A 20377-nucleotide genomic window follows, 5' to 3' on the forward strand; every position below is an offset into this window, starting at 1 on the left:
TAAACATTATCAGCTGGATACTTTCTTGTGTTTGTTAATGCAAACTTCCTACACAATTTGTTTTTAGCTACACTCTTCAACCTGACAAGTTGAAAGGTGCGATTTGAATGACATTGTCTGAACCATGCGGTATCAATAAATCAGAAAAGTAAGCAAAACGTGATACGAGAAATTCCTGGAACAGAACGTTTTTGTGCTTGTTTCGACAATTGACAAAATATGTTGCCGAAGGCGACCAAAATTAATGTAGGAAAATTACAGAAAAATATAAATATAAAGTTTATAGTATAGCATGTTTTGACTGTAATTCAAATCTGTTTTCACAGCAGATGATCACTGTATATTTGCTGAAATATGGAGTTGAGCAAAAAAAAAATAAAATCCCGTAACTTTGTTCGTGTTTTAAAAATTGTTCTGGTCAATGTTTTCTTAGCACTTCCTCTGTCGATTCATCAGAGAGTTGATTTCAGTTGCTATTACACGTCACAACAAACATGACATGAGTTATCACCCCGTCAAATTTTTTTATTTATGCTAAAAGTTTTGATTTTCATGGCATAGTAAGCTCATAAAAGGTATCATTGGCAACATTTACTGATTTGATTTTTGATACCTTATCAGTTTTCGATACAGGTGTGTAGAAATACACTTTTTATAACAGCCCTAGCATCAATCACCGTATTATTTTTTTTGAAAAAATTTAAATTCTTATGAAATTCCTTTCCAACTATAATTATATACTTAATCATTTTGATAAACATTGGTCTAAAAAAAATCTCTCCAGGCAGCGATGATTGGTTTGAAGAAAAACAGTTTTAATTTTTGATGACTTGCATACATGTACATTTTTGCCATGAATTTCTGAAGGTAAGATAATCAGTCATATTTCTACAGTACATGCAAGTTTAACATGGAATTTTCTTTATTACAAAATAAAGTATGCACCCAGTCACATTATTACATACAAATACAATTAGTGTCAATAGAGATATGGTACATCTGAGCTCACCTGAATATGCACGTTTTTTTGTATCAGGCCTGGGGGCCATAAAAGTTAGACGAGCTCACTTTTGCTCTAAGTCTCACTTTTATCAAAAGAAGATATAGTGGAAAAGTGAGACCGAGATCGAAAGTGAGCTCGTCTAAGTTTTATGGCCCCAGGGCCAGGTGTCCGCAGAGATGGCTTATATGCCTCTTGTTTATCTTTAACACTTCTCTCAGGATTCAGATAATAAACTTGGTCATCATGTTTTATTACTACTTGATATGGCATATACCAAGCCCTGATTATCCTGGCCATATTCTTGTTCTTGAACAACAAAGATTTAATACAACAATATCATATCTTTATTCAAAGAGAGTTAATACTTATACATAGTACATGTAAATGATAACAACAGACTTCACATGATAACAAGGTCTCCACAGAATTCCCTCTACAACTTAAACAATCAAGAATAAACAGTTTACATCTTTCCTATGAGGATCATTATATAAACATATGCCCTCCCCATATAATGTAATCAATGCCTGGCACACAACACTCGATCATCTCATGATTTAACCAAATCTATACATTACACAATCGAATGAACAGTCCAGTACAGAATACCAAAACTGAGTCTAACAAGAGATTCATTAATTCTCATCATTCATTTTTAATATTTAATAATACAAATGTACATGTATAGTATCATACATTTTTACGCAAGATTTTGTTATTTCTATATTACTAGCAACAGTGAATTCAGCACTGCATAATGATATCTTTATTAATGAAAACTTCTGCTTTTGTAGCATTAAAAGTTAAAAAAAAAGTGTACATTTTTTTAAAACTAGAAAAAGCTGAATACACAGCACTGATAAAAAAAGAACCAGCAAGTTATGAAATTTGTGAGATGGTAAAAATATATGTTTAAAATATAAACACATTGCATTATTTCTCTTTATACCACAAAAATTAAAATAATCAGGATAATTGAGTCTATTTTTAGACATGATGTCAGTCCCAATAGAGTTTAAGGTAGGCAAGTTTCCGATGAAATTTCCTCTCTTCTTTTGTACTGTATAACTGCAATGGAAACCAGATGATTTATAACAGGTTTACTGTCAAAACTGATTTTCTTTCCATAAAAATGACAAATGAATAATAAACATGAGGCCCAGGGGCCACATCGCTCACCTGAGCAACAATTGCCTTAATTCTGATCAAATTAGCATTACAGTATCAAAATATCATGACAACTAAGTACAGTAGATCTTGCTAAAAAAAATTGAAAATCTGCCAATTTTTTCCACCTCTTTTTTTTTTGGTAAATAACAAGCCCCTTTTATTGTTGTACCTGTAAGAAGATTTTTTTCTATTCCTTTGTACCCCCCCCCCCCCCCCCCCCATTTTGTGGCCCCACTTTTCTCTAGGGAATCATGGTTTCATCAAACTTAAATCTGCATAACCTGTGCTTTCACACTAAGTACTGAGTTTTGAACCAAAAACTTCCCCAGAATATTTTTAAAGATTTTCTCTATAAATTCCTATGTAAAATTTCAAACCGCAATCACGGCCCCGCCCTACCACTAGGGACTGTGATTTTGCAAACTTGAATTTACACTACCCGAGGAGGCCTCTACACAAGTTAAAGCTTTTCTGGCCAAATAGTCTTTAAAAAGAAGATTTTTAAAGATTTTCTCAATATATCTATGTAAAAATTCCTCCCCCATTGTGGTCTCACCCTACCCCTGGACTATTATTTAAACAAATTTGAATCTATATGATCTGGGGATGCTTCCACTCAAATTTGGGCTTTCCTGGCCTAATAGTTTTTGAGAAGATTTTAAAAGATTTTCTCTATATATAAAAATTTATCCCCCATTGTGGCCCCGTCCTACCCCCAGGGACCATGAATTGTACAAACTTGAATCTACATTATCTGAGGATGGTTACACGCCAATTTGAGCTTTCTTGGTCTATAAGTTTTCGAGAAGAAGATTTTTAAAGATTTTCTCTATATATTCCTATGTAAAACTTGATCCCCCAATTGTGGCCCCACCCTACCCCAGTGACCATGATTTGAATAAACTTGAATTTACACTACCTGAAGATGCTTCCATTTTAATTTGAGCTTTCCTGGCCTAATAGTTTTTGAAAAGAAGATTTTTAAAGATTTTCTCCATATATTCCTATGTAAAAATCCATTCCCCCATTGTGGCCCACTATACCACCAGGGACTATGATTTGAACAAATTTGAATCTACAATACCTGAGGATGCTTCCACTTTAATTTGAGCTTTTCTGGCCAAATAGTATTTGAGAAGAAGATTTTTCAAGATTTTTTCTATATATTCCTATGTAAAACTTGATCCCCCAATTGTGGCCCCACCCTACCCCTGGGGACCATGATTTGAACAAATTTGAATTTACACTCTCATTTTATTTTGAGCTTTTCTGGCCTAATAGTATTTGAGAAGAAGATTTTTAAAGATTTTCTCTATATATTCCTATGTAAAACTTGACCCCCGTCTTGTGGCCCCTCCCTACCCCCTGGGACCATGATTTGAACAAACTTGAATCTACACTGCCTGAGGATGCCTCCACACAAGTTTAAGCTTTTCAGGCCGAATAGTTTTTGAGAAGAAGATTTTTGAAAAATACCAACAATTTTTCAATAATTCTCAATAATCTCCCCTTTAAAGAGGGCATGGCCCTTCATTTGAACAAACTGGAATCCCCTTTAGCTAGTGGTGCTTTGTGCTAAATTTGGTTGAAATCTGCCCAGCGGTTCTTGAGAAGAAGATGAAAATGTGAAAAGTTTACAACAACAGCAACGACGACAACGACAGCCAACGGACAAATTGTGATCAGAAAAGCTCACTTGAGCCTTTGGCTCAGGTGACCTATAAAGTTCTAGACTCAACATATTTTTATCAACGTTCTGAGCATAATTATTTTTTGAAATCCAGTTTCTTGCAGACAAGTCATCAATTTTATTATTGTGCAACTTGAATAAAAATGATTTTTCCTAGCTACGTATTGACGCAAAGTTTACACACTGATTCTCAAAAAGGGAAACAAAAAGTTTAGAACCGTTTTAACAAGACCTTGAACTTTTGGTAGGACGTTACTATCTATTTCTTGCATCAAAACAAGTTGAAAATGACGCTGATGCACCGATTGCATAGTCTTAGCTCAAAAGCCCGACCAATTTTGTTGATTTCAAAGAGTCATCGCTTATAGTGGCCAGCAATGAAATAGACAGGCCTACATCACATAATATTGCTGTTTGACACAACTTCCCAAAGTCCAAGCTCTTGCTAAAATGGTTCTATTAAAGGTGACTTAGCTAATATTGACATATTCCTTTTAACTGGGGAATATTATAACAATCTGGACTTGTTTGGTGGAATATTGTGTGAAAACTCATCTATTTACCTTTTCTGTGTTTTGGCCTATTGTGCTCTGTACTGTGATTTCAGGCAGAAAAACGGGGGTACCACCAAACGACTGATGCCACTGCACCTTACGGTTTTTGGGAATTTCGTGTTCATATGTCCCTGGTCTTTAACAAAATTTTAAAAAATGACAGAATAGTTTATGTAATAAAGCAGAAAACAAGTAATTTACAACTGTATCTTTCATACTTGAGTAAAACACTGTTCAGATAATTTTTTAAGTCCTAGAAGAAATTCATATCATTTTGAGAAATCATTGATATTAATATACAGCTAAATAATCACCCAGGTAGCACATCCACAATGTCCCGCTTGTAGATGGGGAATCTGTCAGCTCCCACCAGGAAAGGTTTCTTATCTGTGTCAAAGTCCATGAGCTTTGAGTTTTCCTGTTGATATTCTGTTGGGCATGGTGTCTCAAACTAAAAGTTCAAACCATTGATATACAATTATTGAGGCCAGTTACTAGCTATATATAACATACTTATGGATTCATGAATAAGGTATGAAAAAATATAACAACTAATATTTTGAGTGATATTACTGGAAATGTGCAATCAATCAACCATAGTCAGTAAATAATTGTTTCCGCCAATAACAATATAATCTTAGGCTGGCTCTTTCAAGAAATAGAGTTTTTTAACAAAAAAATAAATTCTCAAGCATACTAAGTGTTTAGCTTATTAATCAACATATCACTCTTAATAGATGTAGACGCAGATTATTAGACATAAAAAGAGCGAAAGCATCACAGAAACGTTCCACCTACCACCACAGTTTTGGGGAGCCTCCTGGACGTCCTTGCTCCTAGAGTGTATCCTTTGACACTGTTTAGGTTGTGTTCTACCTGGTACATGAAATTTGTTTTCTACAAAAAAAAAAATATTCTTCACTACTATTCTAGAAGAATTTGACCACATTCATATATTATGGATTTAAAAAAGTGAGACGAGGGAAAAAATTGAACAGTACTGATTTGTTTTTGTATGAATATGTATGCATGTAAAATGTATTCAATGATTTGAAAATAAAATCTTCTCATGGTCTTCTGAAAAAAGGCATGTTTTTTTTCTCTAATTTTGGTGATAATACTTGTAATATATCAATTCAGATTTCACTAAAGATTAAGCATAGAGTTCAAGTGTCATTTTATTTGTAATTTGTCAAAAGCTGGTCTCTCTTTATAAAAAAAAAATGTGCTTTGTTTCTTACATCTTCATTTTCGTAGCAGCCAGGCCCTCTGTGTGGAGCTCCTCTTAGAGGCACAATCTCATTCCCAAATCTGTTTGGAGGCATCTTCACAGGGAAGAGCTCCCTGTCCATAGTGGTCATAAAAGAAACCTTCTGTTTCTTTTCCACTGTACCAAACAATCAGAAAAACATATGCTTATTCACATTTTAAGTACATTTGTCCATAAACTATACATGTATTACAAACTCAAGTACATATTTTCATATATAACATGAATAATTTTTGGCAATCTTTGGATACCAGAATGGCCAATTCTTATAGATTTGCCAATAATATACACATTTAATCAGATTCAGTACAACTGGGTTTTTTCTATGGGTGCAAATGATCCAGAATTCCTTTTTTTTCAAGGGATGGGGTGAAGGGTGTTCAAAGAAAATAATTTTGTTCATTAGGGGTGGGCTGACAAGGCCTATTTTCTGTAAATTAACTAATGAATTAAGTTTACTTAAGTTTGATTTCAAACTCAGGTTACCCACATCTAGCAGGACTAGTACAATCACTAGATTAGCTGTTACATAGCTTGAATTACATTCAAGCTTTATTTATCTACCTGAAATATGTTTAATTTGATTTTTATGTAAAAATTAAAAACTGACAAAAAGTTGCAAGAAATTAATTGACAACCTATATTTGTACTTATACAATCATAGTTTTGAAAAAGCAGCCTAGAGCAGAAAGTTTATAAACATGCTGCTTTTGAGCAGTTCTAATGCATTTCCATTGTTTCAGTAACTATATCTGTCCATCTTGTGTGCAATAAGGAATGGTTAAGTGTCAGTACTTTAGAAGTGTCAGTACTGAATTATTATCAATCAATTATCATGTCAACTAGAACTGTTTTTCATAGTCATTTGATTGAAGAAGCTGTTTGGTCACAGACATAAGCAGTTTTTCACATCCTCCAAACTTTCAGAACTTTGATTGCTATTATGCTGAAGGTGCAATATTTTTTCATAAACTGTATTCAGGTTAGTTCAAAGTTGAAAATTATTGCTGCACCTATGTGCGACTTTTTGTACAAATGCTCTTTAAGAAAAAGTATGAGTAGTAAAAGTAAATAAACCAATACTTCAGGTAGGTAAATAAAGCTATGTAGCTTATTCAAGCTATGCAGCTAAATCTATAGTCTGTCCTAAGATATTTATGCAGCACATTGAAAAAAAAAAAAAAGGAAAATATCAAAGACATATATTCACATACACATTATTATTTTGCGCTTGGAAAAATAATTAATTCACAAGAACGAAAACAGATATCGTCCGAAGATTTATGATAGGAAATGTTTACATCTTTTCTCCATTGGAAGTCACTCAAAATACCTCGCACAACTTTTTAACATATGGGTACCTTAATTCATCTCCTTTGCTATATGCAAAATCCTCATCGACCTTTTATTTTTAAACCTGACAAGCTAGAGGGGGCATTTTAAAAGAAAATCTTGTGAATTTTACATACTGTTAATGAACATCATTTGAACCCAGAGGTATTTATAAATGTAGATAAATTTAAGATCATATGCAGCAAAAATATCTTGGAACAGATATAGATAGAGATCATGGAGGTTATTTTTAACACAGAGGGGGAAACAATACAGTAAACAATGAGAATTATTTTCTGGGACATTCGGTTATAAAGGGTTATAATAATAGCAAGCATAATTATAACACTTAATTTTTAAACATCTTTATGAGTTCTGCTTTAATGGTGTATCTTCACTGGGTTTTTTTATCCCTTTTATTGATATTATTAGTTGATCTCTCATTTATAAGCCCATTTTTTAACACCGTTCACAGATCAAATTAATATTTTGGTTCTGGAAGCTGAAAATGATGTTTCGAGAAAATGCGGAATGAAAATTTTTGTAAACATCTCAAGTTTGCTATGAAAAACTTTTCTCTGGAGGTTCTGAATTATATTGGCACGCAAAATTTATGAAGAAAATGTTAATGTAAAACTTACCCTCCATTTTGGTATGTATTTTTAGGATATACTAGAATTATCAAAACATTAAAATATGAATAAAGATTTTTCTCAAAATGCTTCGATGTTGCTATGAAATCTGCGCATGCGTCATGAACATTAATTTCCGGATCCGAGAAATCCCCGGTGAAAACTGAATATTACGGGAAAACCTGTAAAAGCACACAAAAGGCGGTTTGACAACATTGTTCTAATATAGAACATCCAATACCATCAATATGACGAAATCTCAGATACATAAAATCTCCATTTGATGTAAAATTCATCAGAGGTAGGCATAATAGAGATTAATCACAGGGGCTCGTCACGAAGTTTTTTCAACCTTTTATATATACCACCTCTATACTATAAAATACGTGTATTTTATAGTATAGAGGTGGTATATATAAAAGGTTGAAAAAACTTCGTGACGAGCCCCTGTGGATTAATTAACAGACGCAAAACCGTTCGAATTGTCTGTGTTGCACAATACAGACCATGTGATAGACAGTAACAGGCCACTGCAGTATCGAGAATTGTTCAGTACATTGTAGTGTTAATTTTTTTCTGAAGACTATCATATACACAACATCTGAATTTTCCCAGTGTTAAACATATACTCTCATAAAATTGTCAACACTTAACATACAGTTGTAAGTATCAGAGACATAAAGAACATTTTGTTATTGTTATTTTTTGTCTGTAAATACACAATTATACACAGTTTTAAACTATATAGGTTTCATATACCCCAAAAATGGCAGCTCGGTCGGAGGAGGTACTACTGATTGTGAACCATGTGCGGAACAAGAAGACTGACGGCACGCTGTACATGATGGGGGAGAGGATGGGCTGGATGCAGGGCAGCAAGAGCACCTTCTCCATCAGCTATATGTATGCTGATATCAAAGGTTAGGAGATAGTTGAAACAGTATACTAGTATGTTTCTGGCATTGAACTTTAAGCAGTTGAAGCATTAACAATGTTTCTCAGTCACAAAAACCTTATTTTTTAACAACAGAAAAGACTGGTGGTTTTGACAAGTTATATTTATTTGAGATATTTTATATTTGTGAACTGCCAAAAGTTGATCAAATATTACCAGACAAAAAAATTTGAAAAATGAAATGGATTAGAATTGAATAAATTGTAATATGTAAACGGTGTGACCGTTGGACCGAGCGCAGATTTAACACAGTGCAGTTTGATTTTTGTATAATAAAATCTATTTAAAACGCACACAGTAGGATCCGCCAGCATGGTTGCCTACTCAAATCATTCATCAAAGTTAAACTAAACGTCGCGTGCTCAGTCTACATTATGACGTCATATTTCAGACGTAAAACGTTCAAGTTTTGTCTTCGGAAATAGCCGGAGAGATTTACGTTATTCCGAACTTTTTTTTATTTCTTCTTTCGTTGTTCATTAATTCAATTCATAGGAATGCCGCTGTAATAAAATTGAATAGGCCTACCTTATTAAGTATCTAAGAGATCAGTTCCTTGACGTTAATGTTTTTATTTTCCATCTGATAATTTGATAAGACATACATAGAACAAGTCGTGTTTCTTGATTAAAACACTTTTGAAACTTATCTGGTTTCCTTTTTAATTTCTTTAATTCAAATCACCTTCTATTGAAACACTAGAACTTATTTAATCGAGTCTAGGGGCGATAAACATCGATAAGTACCAGTCAATCAATGATCGAACTAACTTTTTGAAAACAAAATGGCTGCCAATATGGCGGCGCCCAGGGCTGGAAGAAAATTTTTTTGGCCTTAGTACCCCTGATTCAACTTTCATTTTTCACTGATTTTCTTATATATACGTGTTACCATTAATCCTCGCTTCGCGAGGCGGGCTTCGCCCGCCTCTCGCTGCGCTCGGTATCAAAGTTCAATTGTATTGAGAACAGAAAATGGCCATAAATTGTGTCAGAAACACACTTGTCCTCTTTTTTCAGCACAGAAAATTTCACCTGACTCAAAAGAAAAAGTTCAGCTTCAGTTGGTATTGCATGATGGAGGAGCAAACACATTTCATTTCATCAATCCCAAGGGACGGTCAGCAGCCATTGCTGACAGAGACGGGGTGAAGGATCTACTACAACAACTGATTCCAAAGTTTCGACGGAAACTCAGCAGTGAGCTGGAGGAGAAAAACAGGTGCGTTAAAAAAAAATTCAGTGAGATGCACTGGTATATTTCTCAGACTCCAGTTTGTTGCAAATTGTTAATGGGAAGCAGAAATAAATATTTTGAAATGTATAAAAGAGTAGAAAAACAGTTTTTTAATTGTAGGATCCAGGCATCTGAATAAATATTTTTTAATAATCTTTCGTTTTTGTCAGTAAGAACAGGATTTTTGATTAATGCATTGTTTTCATTTTAAACTAAATTTCATGAAATCTCTTTGTTGGGTCTGGGCTTTTCATCTATTGTAACTATGGAGTGAACCATTCTTTCTCTTAACCATTTGAAGATTTATACAAAAAAATGTGTGGCACCATCTGAACAGTATGAATCTACTCACTATGATTTGATAATAAATCCTTGAGTAAATAACATTTTAATCTTTGCTATAAAAAAGTGATATACAATCCTTAAAAGTAGGCCTCCTCCAATATGTACTAAATTGTGCATAACAGGTTTGAATATAATACCCAAGTAATATAATTAAATTTTTCTAATGTAGGATGCTCCAGGAAAACCCAGAGTTGTTCCAGTTATACAAGGATCTTGTGGTGACAGGAGTTATCACTGCTGACGAGTTTTGGGCTTCAAGGGTAAATGGCAGCAGCCTGTTCTTCTCAAGTATTAAACAATCACATAAGCTCAATTAAGCAGTGCTTCTAAAGTTTTGGCATATATCACAAGCCTGTTTGTAAGTTGTCTCATTATTGTTGTAGAAGAATCAGAGTACTGTCAAAACAGACAAGTCACAGAATGTGGGAGTGTCAGCCGCTTTCCTGGTATGAATTTAGATAAACTGGAACGGTATCTTTTCTCAGATTACTTGATTTCGAAAAAGCAAATACTGTGTATTCATTTTATTGTTTCGGTGCAAATTTAAGGTAAATTTAATGCATTTTTCGTAATTTTTAGTGATCAAGAAAATGACAGGTTATACGATTATTGCTATTGCAGAACTGTTTTTTCATTACATTTATTTGCAGGTCGATCAAGTACTGTGGTTTCATCAATATTCGTTGAATACCAATTTTCGTGGATTTTGTTTTTAAGTTGATCCACGAAATTTAATGTCCATTGAAGTGTAATTTCTATTAACATTTTCTATTGATAGGGTCATTGGCAACGAATTTACGTATCCTTGAAGCTATGATTTTCACTTTATCCACGAAAATTGATACCCTTGAAAATTAATGAAACCACAGTAATACATGCAATTTATTTCATTTTCTTTTATGTATCCAGGCTGATATTAAACCTCAGACAGATGGCTGTAATGGACTGAAGTACAACCTTACTGCTGACGTGATTGAGTCGATATTCCGCACATATCCCATGGGTAAGCCTGCTGAGCTCCAACAATCAAATTGTTGGAGCTCAATAAAACCAACAATTATTGGCAATGATTTTATTTCTAGATGTGACAGCTAATGATTAGCTGGTTTGCAGTTATAATTTTTTGCAACAGAGCCTATCTAGGGTACATGTATGTTGATATTCAATAACAAATACTACACTGATTTAAAGACTGAATGGCAAATCTTGGCAAAGATGAGATTATCAAAACCTTGTTTAATTTTTTCTTACATTTGCTAGCAACAGCATATTTCTTGGAATAGATGATCAGTATATTGAAAAATTGTTGTAGTGAAAAAGATGCATGCTGAGCATGTTCCTCACAACATGACAGAGAGTGAGTTTTGGACCAGATTCTTCCAGTCCCATTATTTCCACAGAGATCGGACAGTGATGGGATCAAAGGATGTCTTCACAGAATGTGCCAAAGTTGATGAAAAAGGTCAGTCAGATTTCTCAGTTAAGAAATGATTTTCTATTCAATATAACAAAGCTGTACTTATAAAATATCTATAATATTTTTTGTTGCCCTGAAAATTTTAGTTTTTAGCAGACCAATTAGTATTTGTTAAGTTTTCAGATGTGGCGTGTGTTTCTTGGCTTCAGTTTATCATATGTTTTTTTCTTTCAGATATGAAAGAAGAAATATCTTGTAAAATGGTTGACCCATTTTTGGATCTCACAAAAATATCAGACTCTTCTCTCCATGAGGTATGAAAATATTAACAAATTTTAAGCAATTGCTATTATGTCTAAAAATGCCCAGGTGTATAATAAACAGTAGGTAATGTATGACAATCTGAACTTTCAGGATTATCGAGGTCTGACGGAAGACACAAGGATTAGTAATAATGTGACAAATGGAACCATGATTCGGAGATTCAATCATCATTCTACAATGGTGCTGAAAGCTTGTACAAAAAACTCGCAAAATGCTCAGAGCTCAAGTGCAGCAGACAATTCTGTTCAGTCCAGTGATACTCAAAATGGAGAAGTGACACCCAAAGTGAATGGTGTAGTAAACGGAGAGCAGGGGCCGAGTACCAGCAAAGACTACTGGGAACCATTGGCCAAAAAACAGAAAATGCAGGAAAAGATTCACATGGATGATTTAGGAGACTCAAAGAGTAAAAAGAATGTGAATTTACGCCTACACAAGATGGAGGGTTATCTACATGGTCCCACTCCTCTCATGATGTCTCGCTACACGACCAGTGAGGACCTGGTTCAATCCTCGGAGTCAGTGATGCAGGACGTCTACCAGTGGTCACCTGACCTGTCAAATGTAGGTCAACCACGTTCTCTGTCAATGTTCTGTTTCTGTGGGGACAGGAATCTAACTTTCATGTCTTAATTCGATCAGATGATATTTCATTGTATTAGTAGTTATTCAATGTATTGTTAAACACAACTTTTGTGTTTATTTCTGATACAGGTGCTGTCTGGGTCACAAGCCATCGTTATCCTCAGTGAACTCTCACCAGGAGGGGCCCTAATGAAAGGCACAAGTCATCAAGAACTGAATCGTAAGTCTTTGTCTAATTATTTACTAATAGTAATCTTTAAATGCAATCGATGCAAAGGTTAGCTCTTGGATAAATTGACACTTTCAAATGCACTTTGCATTCTGGGTGCTTTTTGTGATGGGGTAGTTCTAGATCTCATGCATGCACCATGCTTTTAAAAACTATCGACAAATGCACATTAAATACCAAATTATGCTATATGAATGTCACTTCCCAACACTTGTTACAGAATTTACTGATAATATTTAAAAAGTAAACTTTAACTTTACCTTCATAGCTTTTCTATTAAATACTGTATTTATAAATTGGAGAAGGAAATACACATGCAGATGTATTAATAACAGTACTTGTTTGATGTCTTGATTCTTCTTCAGTTAAAAGTTGATCCATTTTCGTTGACAGAGATTGTTCCCCCTGATGTCCAGGAGGAGGTAAAGGCCAATTATAGCGCCCTGTTGGAACTGCTGCGCCACTTCTGGACCTGTTTCCCTGTGTCATCCAAATCCCTGGAAGAGAAGGTAATGGAGGGAGAATCTATTTCAATGAAAGGGGGGAGGAGATGTTGTAAATAGAGAAGGGTGACTTGTCATTTATAGTACATTGGCTGATGTGTACATATACAAGGGTTGATCCAAAATTAATGTCACACAACTCACCGCACTCTTCATGAGCACTGTATTGCATAAAATGATGCATCAACGTTTTTAACCAAAATTTTAATTTGAATTAAAAACTTGATCATAGTTCATCGAATAATTAAAAAGATATTAATAACATGATATATATATGACATTGCCGCATCATGAATTTACATCTTTTTTAAGGTTTTGATTTAAGAATAAATTTCAAGTTATTCAAGTTGAAAAGCTCTCAACAACAAATGTCAATATTTTGAAATATACATAACAAAGATATTTTTTTAACTGTTTTCAAAAATAAGGGAGCATTACCGTCCATTTCAGATAATGTGCACTTTCTTTTGTCTCTAGATAAAATACCGTTATTAAAAAAGCCAGACATGGAATTTTGATATGAAGCATTTTTTGCTTTGATAGATAGAAATCACTCGAAAATGTTATGGATTTTATATATCAACCTAAAAGTGTGAGCTAGTGAATGTGGTACCCTTTATGTTGTTCCAATTTTTTATTCAGCATATGTCTTGTTAATAAATGAATTACCGTTAGGTAGTCAGAAGATATACGCTCTGAAGGGAAATAAAAGCTAGGTTCTTCTGTCATCATATTATAAAGCTACATTCATGACATCTTGAAGAGCCATCCATAAAACTGATTGCACATTAAATAATCCAATACACTACTCCATATGTCACTAAAATAGTTACTTGATTAACAAGGCCAGGTCTAATTTGTTCTGCCCTAGATTTTTGAATGAAATTTTTTACATGAATTTCTACTGATATAAATATTATTTTAAGATATAAAAATAAGACATTTACGACACTGTTTGTTTAAGGGGTCATCTCAAAGTTTGTTAATTTTTAACATAGGACCCTATGGGATTTTGCTTGAAGTGTATCAATTTTGCACATTTTTTTTACATTTTTTTTAAAACTTCTGCCCTAGGGATTTCTTTTTCTACATATTAAAGTTATTGCTAAAAGGCATCAAACGGTCAAATAAAATAACTCTTTTACCTCCTGGTTTGTTCCAGGGGTCTTATCAAAGTTGTTTTTTGTATTCCCAATTTCCCAGTTTGTCAGATAATGGCTATTTTTTATTTGACAAAGACAGCAATGGTGATCTTTATAGTATTAATATTAAAACATTCAGACATATTTAAGTAATAAATAAATATATAACATTACATATTATTATAAAGGGTCATTAATATAAAATACATGGTTATGTCTTGAAATATTTGAATTAAGCTATATTTAGGCAGGTTAAGAGAAAGTGACAGAGGGCTAGGCTTGCTGAACCTTCTTCACGTGTTCGGCCCGAGCCCAAATATAGCTTATACTTCGAGACATTTATTTTTAGCTCACCGAGACGAAGTCAGGAGGAGCTTATGCTATACCCTCGGCGTCGGCGTCGGTGTCGGCGTCGGCGTCCGGACCTGGTTAAAGTTTTTGTTGCAGGTCCTGTATCTAAGCTATTACTTGTCCTATCTTCACAAAACTAGCATGGATGATGCATCTGGACCTACTTATGGACTTGAAAAACTTGGATGCTAAATCTGAGTCCTAAATTTCAGATGCTGGAGGAGGTTAAGGTTGTTGGACCAGGTTAAAGTTTTTGTTGCAGGTGCCCTTTGATAGCAATATCTAAGTTACTACTGGTCCGTACTTCACCAAACTTGCATGGATGGTGTGTCTTATAATACTGATGCACCAGACAGGCTTGAGTGCTGAATCTGAGCTATAGGTTTCGGATGCTGGAGGAGGTTAAGGTTTTTGGACCAGGTTAAAGTTTTTTGTGCAGGTGCCCTTTGATAGCAATATCTAAGTTATTGCTGGTCCGTACTTCACCAAACTTGCATTGATGGTGTGTCTTATGATACTGATGCACCAGGCAGGCTTTGGTGCTGAATCTGAGCTATAGGTTTCGGATGCTGGAGGAGGTTAAGGTTTTTAGAGCTGGTTAAAGTTTTTAAAGTTTTTAAAACAGGTGCCCTCTGATGATTATATCTTAGTTACTACTTGTCCTAACTTCACCAGACTTCCATGGATGGTGCGTCTTATGATACTGATGCACCAGACAGGCTTGAATGCTGAATCTGAGCCACAGGTTTCGGATGCTAGAGGAGGTTAAGGATTTTAGAGCTGGTTAAAGTTTTTAAAACAGGTGCTCTCTGATGATTATATCTTAGTTATTACTTGTCCTAACTTCACCAGACTTCCATGGATGGTGCGTCTTATGATACTGATGCACCTGACAGGCTTGAATGCTGAGTCTGAGCCATAGGTTTCAGATGCTGGATGTGGTTAAGTTTTTTGGAACAGGTCACATGTTTAATAGATAATAGTACTATTTCAAACTTGCATAGTTGATTAAACTGTAATATGAATGAATCACAGAGGAAGCTTCAGATGCAGAGCTTGATCTCCATTATCAAGGATGCTAAAAAATATGTCTTAGTTATTACAGGTTCTAACTTCACCAAACTTGAATGGATGGTGTGTCTTATGATACAGAAGCAGCTGACAGGCATGGATGTTGAATCTGAGCCAAAGGTTGCGGATGCTGGAGCAGGTTAAGGTTTTAATTGCTAGTGCCCTCGATCTGATGATATTTTAATTATTAGTGGTCTGACTTGCATGGAGATGCATCTTATGTATACTGATTCACCTGACAAGCTTGAATGCTGAATCTGAGCCATAGGTTTCGGATGCTGGGTGAGGTTTAGTTTTTTTGGAACAGGTCACATGTTTTATAGATGATAGCTTGCATAGTTGATTTAACTATATTATAAATGAAATGCAGAGGTTGCTTCAAATGCAGAGCCTGATCTCCATTATCAAGGATGCTAAAGAAATCTCCTACCTCACTCAAACCTGCTTGATAGATGTGTTTGTTGATGATTCCTATGATATAGTATTGTGTGGTATGAAACAATATTGTTTAATATGATACAATATAATATCATATGTAATATTATAAAAAGTTATATGATACGATATTATATTGTATCAATTTTTTTGATCTTTTATGTTATGATATTGTATCATGATATCGTTATGTATAGTATTGTATATTATGATACAATATTGTATAATATTATATTGTATTGATAATTTATTATTTTATCACATGATACTATTACATAAGATATTGCAAAATATAATATTGTATCCTATGACGTAATGTTGTATATTCTATAATATTGAATCATACGATATTGTATAATATGATATTGGTTTCAGTAATATAGAATTATATCACATGAAATTGTATAATATGATACTCTATTATATTTTATATTATATCATATCATACGATATTGTATAATATGATATTGGTTTATGATATGATATATTATCACATCACATGAAATTGTATTGTATGATATTGTAAAATATATTATTGTATCGTATGATACAATGTGCATAAAATAATATTGTATTATATAATATTTTACTTTATCACATAATATTGTATCATTTGATATGATACAATGTTACATATCAAATTATATTGTATCATAGGATACAATATCATATTATGTATCAAAAATGATACAGTATCATACAATATCATACTATATTATACAATATAATATCAAATGTTTCAATGTGTTGATGTATTATGTAATATGATATTGTAACATAATACTATATTGTTTTATATATTATGATATTGTATTATGTGATCAAATACAATAACATATAACACAATACAATGTCATATCATACGTTACAATATCATATCTCATCATTGTTTATTATGGTATTTTATTGTATTATATGATATATGTTGTAAATATGATAGGATGCAATATTTAATTTTATATTATTGTATTGATTAACATATGAAATACAATTTTTTAACAGATGATATACGATATTGTGTCAAAACAGAATCCATGAATATCCAAGATCATAAAGTATGATTTTCATTTAATATGATAAAGGTGGTCTTATATAGGTGAAGTCTCATAAGGGTGATGTCTCGTCTCGGTGAGCTTTGTAATCTGTGATTACCTATGTTTATTTTACAATATAATATCAATTTTATGCATCAAACAAGCTATTTTCAACAAATTTTGCTGAATATCTGCAGTTGAAACTATCACGCCATGGCGTCAACAAAGCAAAAAGATGATGTCACAATACAAATGAAACGCTGCGCGAAAGCGTGTGTACTCGTTCTGTACTCGGCCTCTTAAGACAAAATGATAAAGAATATGTGAATAGACCATCATGACCAATCTTTTTAAGGAAGTTAAATCCTTCTCTGTGCCATGAAGGTGAATAAGGCAGGTGCTTATTCCTGGTTTCTGTAGTGCTGAGTGGATGAGAGTCATTGCCCAATTTCAGCTGAGTGGACTGAGACAATTTAGATAAAGTGACTTTTCTAAGTGCACAACGTGAAGTGACCACAGCAGGGTTTGAACCAGTGACCTTTCGGTTACTGGCGTAATGCCTATCATAATTAGGCAAGTGCTCCATTTGAGCCATGTGTTCTACTAATCATTTAGAAAGGACTAAATTATGAAGTCCAGTAATGATGTCACTTAAGTGCGGCAACTATCCATATTCCAAGCTCTATGAAAGATATCTTCAGAAGTAGTTATCATAACTTACTAAAAAAATTTATACTAATATTTTCAAATATTTTCTAAATTGAAATAGGTGGCTATCTCAAAGCGAAAATTCTGTCACTTTACACTGGTTATTCTATAATTCACTATTTCATCGGATCTGTGACATTACTTTTGGATCAACCCTCTTACATGTATGTCATTATAGTTACAGTATTTGAGTCTCACCGGTGACATATTGACATTACTCTCATTTGTCTAGGTGTGTCATCCATCATTTGTAAACTTTTAAACAAAAGATTCTTGTCTAAATATTTTGTTTGAAACATTGGTAGGGTCACAGGAATATAGGTTTCAAATTTTATTATTTTATTACTTTGTTTCATTATTTTTATTTTAATTACTGAAATTGTGAAAATTGGACGCTTGTGTCAGGAATTCTGGTGCTTGAGATGACCTTATACATTTAGTTTTTCTTTTTTAAGATTTTTTTTGCGTATTAAATTTGTTTCAAAAGGATTTAAATTTTAAGAATGTTGGCCGCAGCCACAACTTAGAATTATTGAATAAATTCTGTGCAGTCCCCCATCCTGATCTTATCTGCCACATATATTTTATTGCTTTGCTATGACTTATTCAAAAGGCATGGTGTAGCGTACCTGTGTCATATTCTCCCAATATACTTTAATGTGATCTTACAATTTTTAGATTTTAAAAATCTGCTGTTTAGATGTATTACCCTAAATCAAATATATTTTCATCAATCTGTCATGACAAAAACCATGTAGAAAATGAAATTAGATATTGTCACCCCTTTGTCAGTACTTGTATGTAATTTTATTCCTTTAAGGTTGTAAAAATGAAGTCAACATTAGAGAGATTTCAGATGGCCAAGCTAATTCCCCTCAAAGAACGACTTCAGGAGTACCACTACACTGTTAATGTAAGTAATCATAATATCAGTTTTAGTCCTGGTAACGTCAGTGTACAATTGTACGTCATTTTAATACCAGTGTTCGTTGTTGTTAAAACAGTGTAAGTCTTTTCAGTATAAGTGTGCAAATATAAGTCGTAAGTCGTAATTCATTGCAAGTGTAAGTCAATGTAATATCAGTGTAAGTCATTGCAAGTGTGATTGTTATATCAGTGCAAGTCATTATAATATCAGTGTTAGTCAATGTAATATCAGTGTAAGTCATTGCAAGTGTCATTGTTATATCAGTGTAAGTCATTGCAAGTGTCATTGTTATATCAGTGTAAGTCATTGCAAGTGTCATTGTTATATCAGTGTAAGTCATTGCAAGTGTCATTGTTATATTAGTGTAAGTCATTGTAATATTGAAGTAGGTCATTGTAACACCTCAGATTAAGTCACTGCAATATCAGTGTAAGTCATTTCATTGTAATATCAGTGCAAGTCATCATAATATCAGTGTAAGTCAATGTTATATCAGTGTAAGTCAATGTAATATCAGTGTAAGTCATTGCAAGAGTCATTGTTATATCAGTGTAAATCATTGTAATATTGATGTAGGTCATTGTAACATCTTAGTGTAAGCTATTGCAGTATCAGTGTAAGCTATTGCGATACCAGTGTAAGTCGTTGCAATACCAGTGTAAGTCATTGTATTATCAGTATAAGTCATTGTAATATCAGTGTAAGTCATTGTAATGTCAGTGTAAGTCATTGCAATATTAGTGAAAGTCATTGCAATATCAGTGTAAGTCGTTGCAATATTAGTGTAAGTCGGTGCAATATTAGTGTATGTGATTTTAAGTGCAAGTCATTTTAATATCAGTGTAAGTCATAATAATATCAGTGTAAACCATTGTAATATCAGGGTAAGTCATTGCAATATCAGTGTTTATAAAATTACTAAAAATCAATTGGGATTGGAAACAAAATCACAAATCTCAGGGTTCTGAATTTGTCGATTTAATTAATTAAATTATTTACAATTTCTTTGACAGCTGACAAGTCACATGGAGGAACTGCTGGCAGCAGCAAACAGGAAGTTTGACATGTGGCAGTCCAGGAAGTCCACTGTCAAAAGGTGATGGTCACACTAGGTTGTTGGTGCTATGTTATACAATGGGAGCAGGTCGCACTATGGGAGCATGTCATACTATGCTGTATGGGAGTATAATGTTAACTACAGAGGACAATCAGACCTGACTTCTGTGATGATGCTGTGGTCTTTGATGCTATGAATGAAGACTCAGAGACTGTTAAATTTTAGTGTTTCTTTTGTGTCTTACTTTATTCAATGCAATAAACTAATTATCTTCATGTGTGATACGATTTGTGGTTTAAAATTTAATGGAATGTTTATGCAAGTGTTGGAAGAACACAATCAGTATGAGTAAAAATTGAATGTTGATTGTGACATCATTTATTTAATACCACAACGTGTAAACATG

The 20377-nt window shown here is 33.6% G+C and overlaps 2 protein-coding genes across 2 annotated transcripts; one reads left to right on the plus strand and one right to left on the minus strand.

Moving 5' to 3' along the window:
• Positions 1–1331: 1331 nt before the first annotated feature.
• Positions 1332–7795, minus strand: LOC128167189 (protein pitchfork-like). Its single transcript, XM_052832765.1, has 6 exons — positions 7661–7795; positions 5659–5804; positions 5216–5314; positions 4732–4868; positions 4427–4553; positions 1332–2071 (listed from the first exon to the last, which is right to left on the minus strand). The coding sequence occupies exons 1-6, from the start codon at positions 7665–7667 to the stop codon at positions 2003–2005; spliced, it is 585 nt and encodes a 194-aa protein (XP_052688725.1). The 5' UTR covers positions 7668–7795; the 3' UTR covers positions 1332–2002.
• On the plus strand, positions 7796–20250 carry LOC128167148 (general transcription factor IIH subunit 1-like). Its single transcript, XM_052832701.1, has 13 exons — positions 7796–7952; positions 8400–8571; positions 9626–9827; positions 10357–10447; positions 10571–10633; positions 11097–11190; positions 11500–11649; positions 11839–11918; positions 12019–12492; positions 12643–12733; positions 13136–13251; positions 18807–18899; positions 19928–20250. The coding sequence occupies exons 2-13, from the start codon at positions 8418–8420 to the stop codon at positions 20012–20014; spliced, it is 1695 nt and encodes a 564-aa protein (XP_052688661.1). The 5' UTR covers positions 7796–7952; positions 8400–8417; the 3' UTR covers positions 20015–20250.
• Positions 20251–20377: the final 127 nt, after the last annotated feature.

The sequence above is a fragment of the Crassostrea angulata genome, chromosome 1 (genome assembly GCF_025612915.1).
Source record: "Crassostrea angulata isolate pt1a10 chromosome 1, ASM2561291v2, whole genome shotgun sequence".
NCBI classification, from domain to species: domain Eukaryota; kingdom Metazoa; phylum Mollusca; class Bivalvia; order Ostreida; family Ostreidae; genus Magallana; species Magallana angulata.

Bases quoted from the DNA above. Each gene is read 5' to 3' on its own strand.
- LOC128167148 (XM_052832701.1), top strand. From the start codon at position 8,418: ATGGCAGCTCGGTCGGAGGAGGTACTACTGATTGTGAACCATGTGCGG. The intron at 8,572-9,625 runs GTTAGGAGATAG...CTCTTTTTTCAG, and splicing joins TATGTATGCTGATATCAAAG to CACAGAAAATTTCACCTGAC. The intron at 10,448-10,570 runs GTAAATGGCAGC...TTATTGTTGTAG, and splicing joins ACGAGTTTTGGGCTTCAAGG to AAGAATCAGAGTACTGTCAA.
- LOC128167189 (XM_052832765.1), bottom strand. The intron at 4,869-5,215 runs GTAGGTGGAACG...TTGAACTTTTAG, and splicing joins GGCTCCCCAAAACTGTGGTG to TTTGAGACACCATGCCCAAC. The intron at 2,072-4,426 runs GTAAATAGATGA...TTTCCATTGCAG, and splicing joins TAGGCCAAAACACAGAAAAG to TTATACAGTACAAAAGAAGA.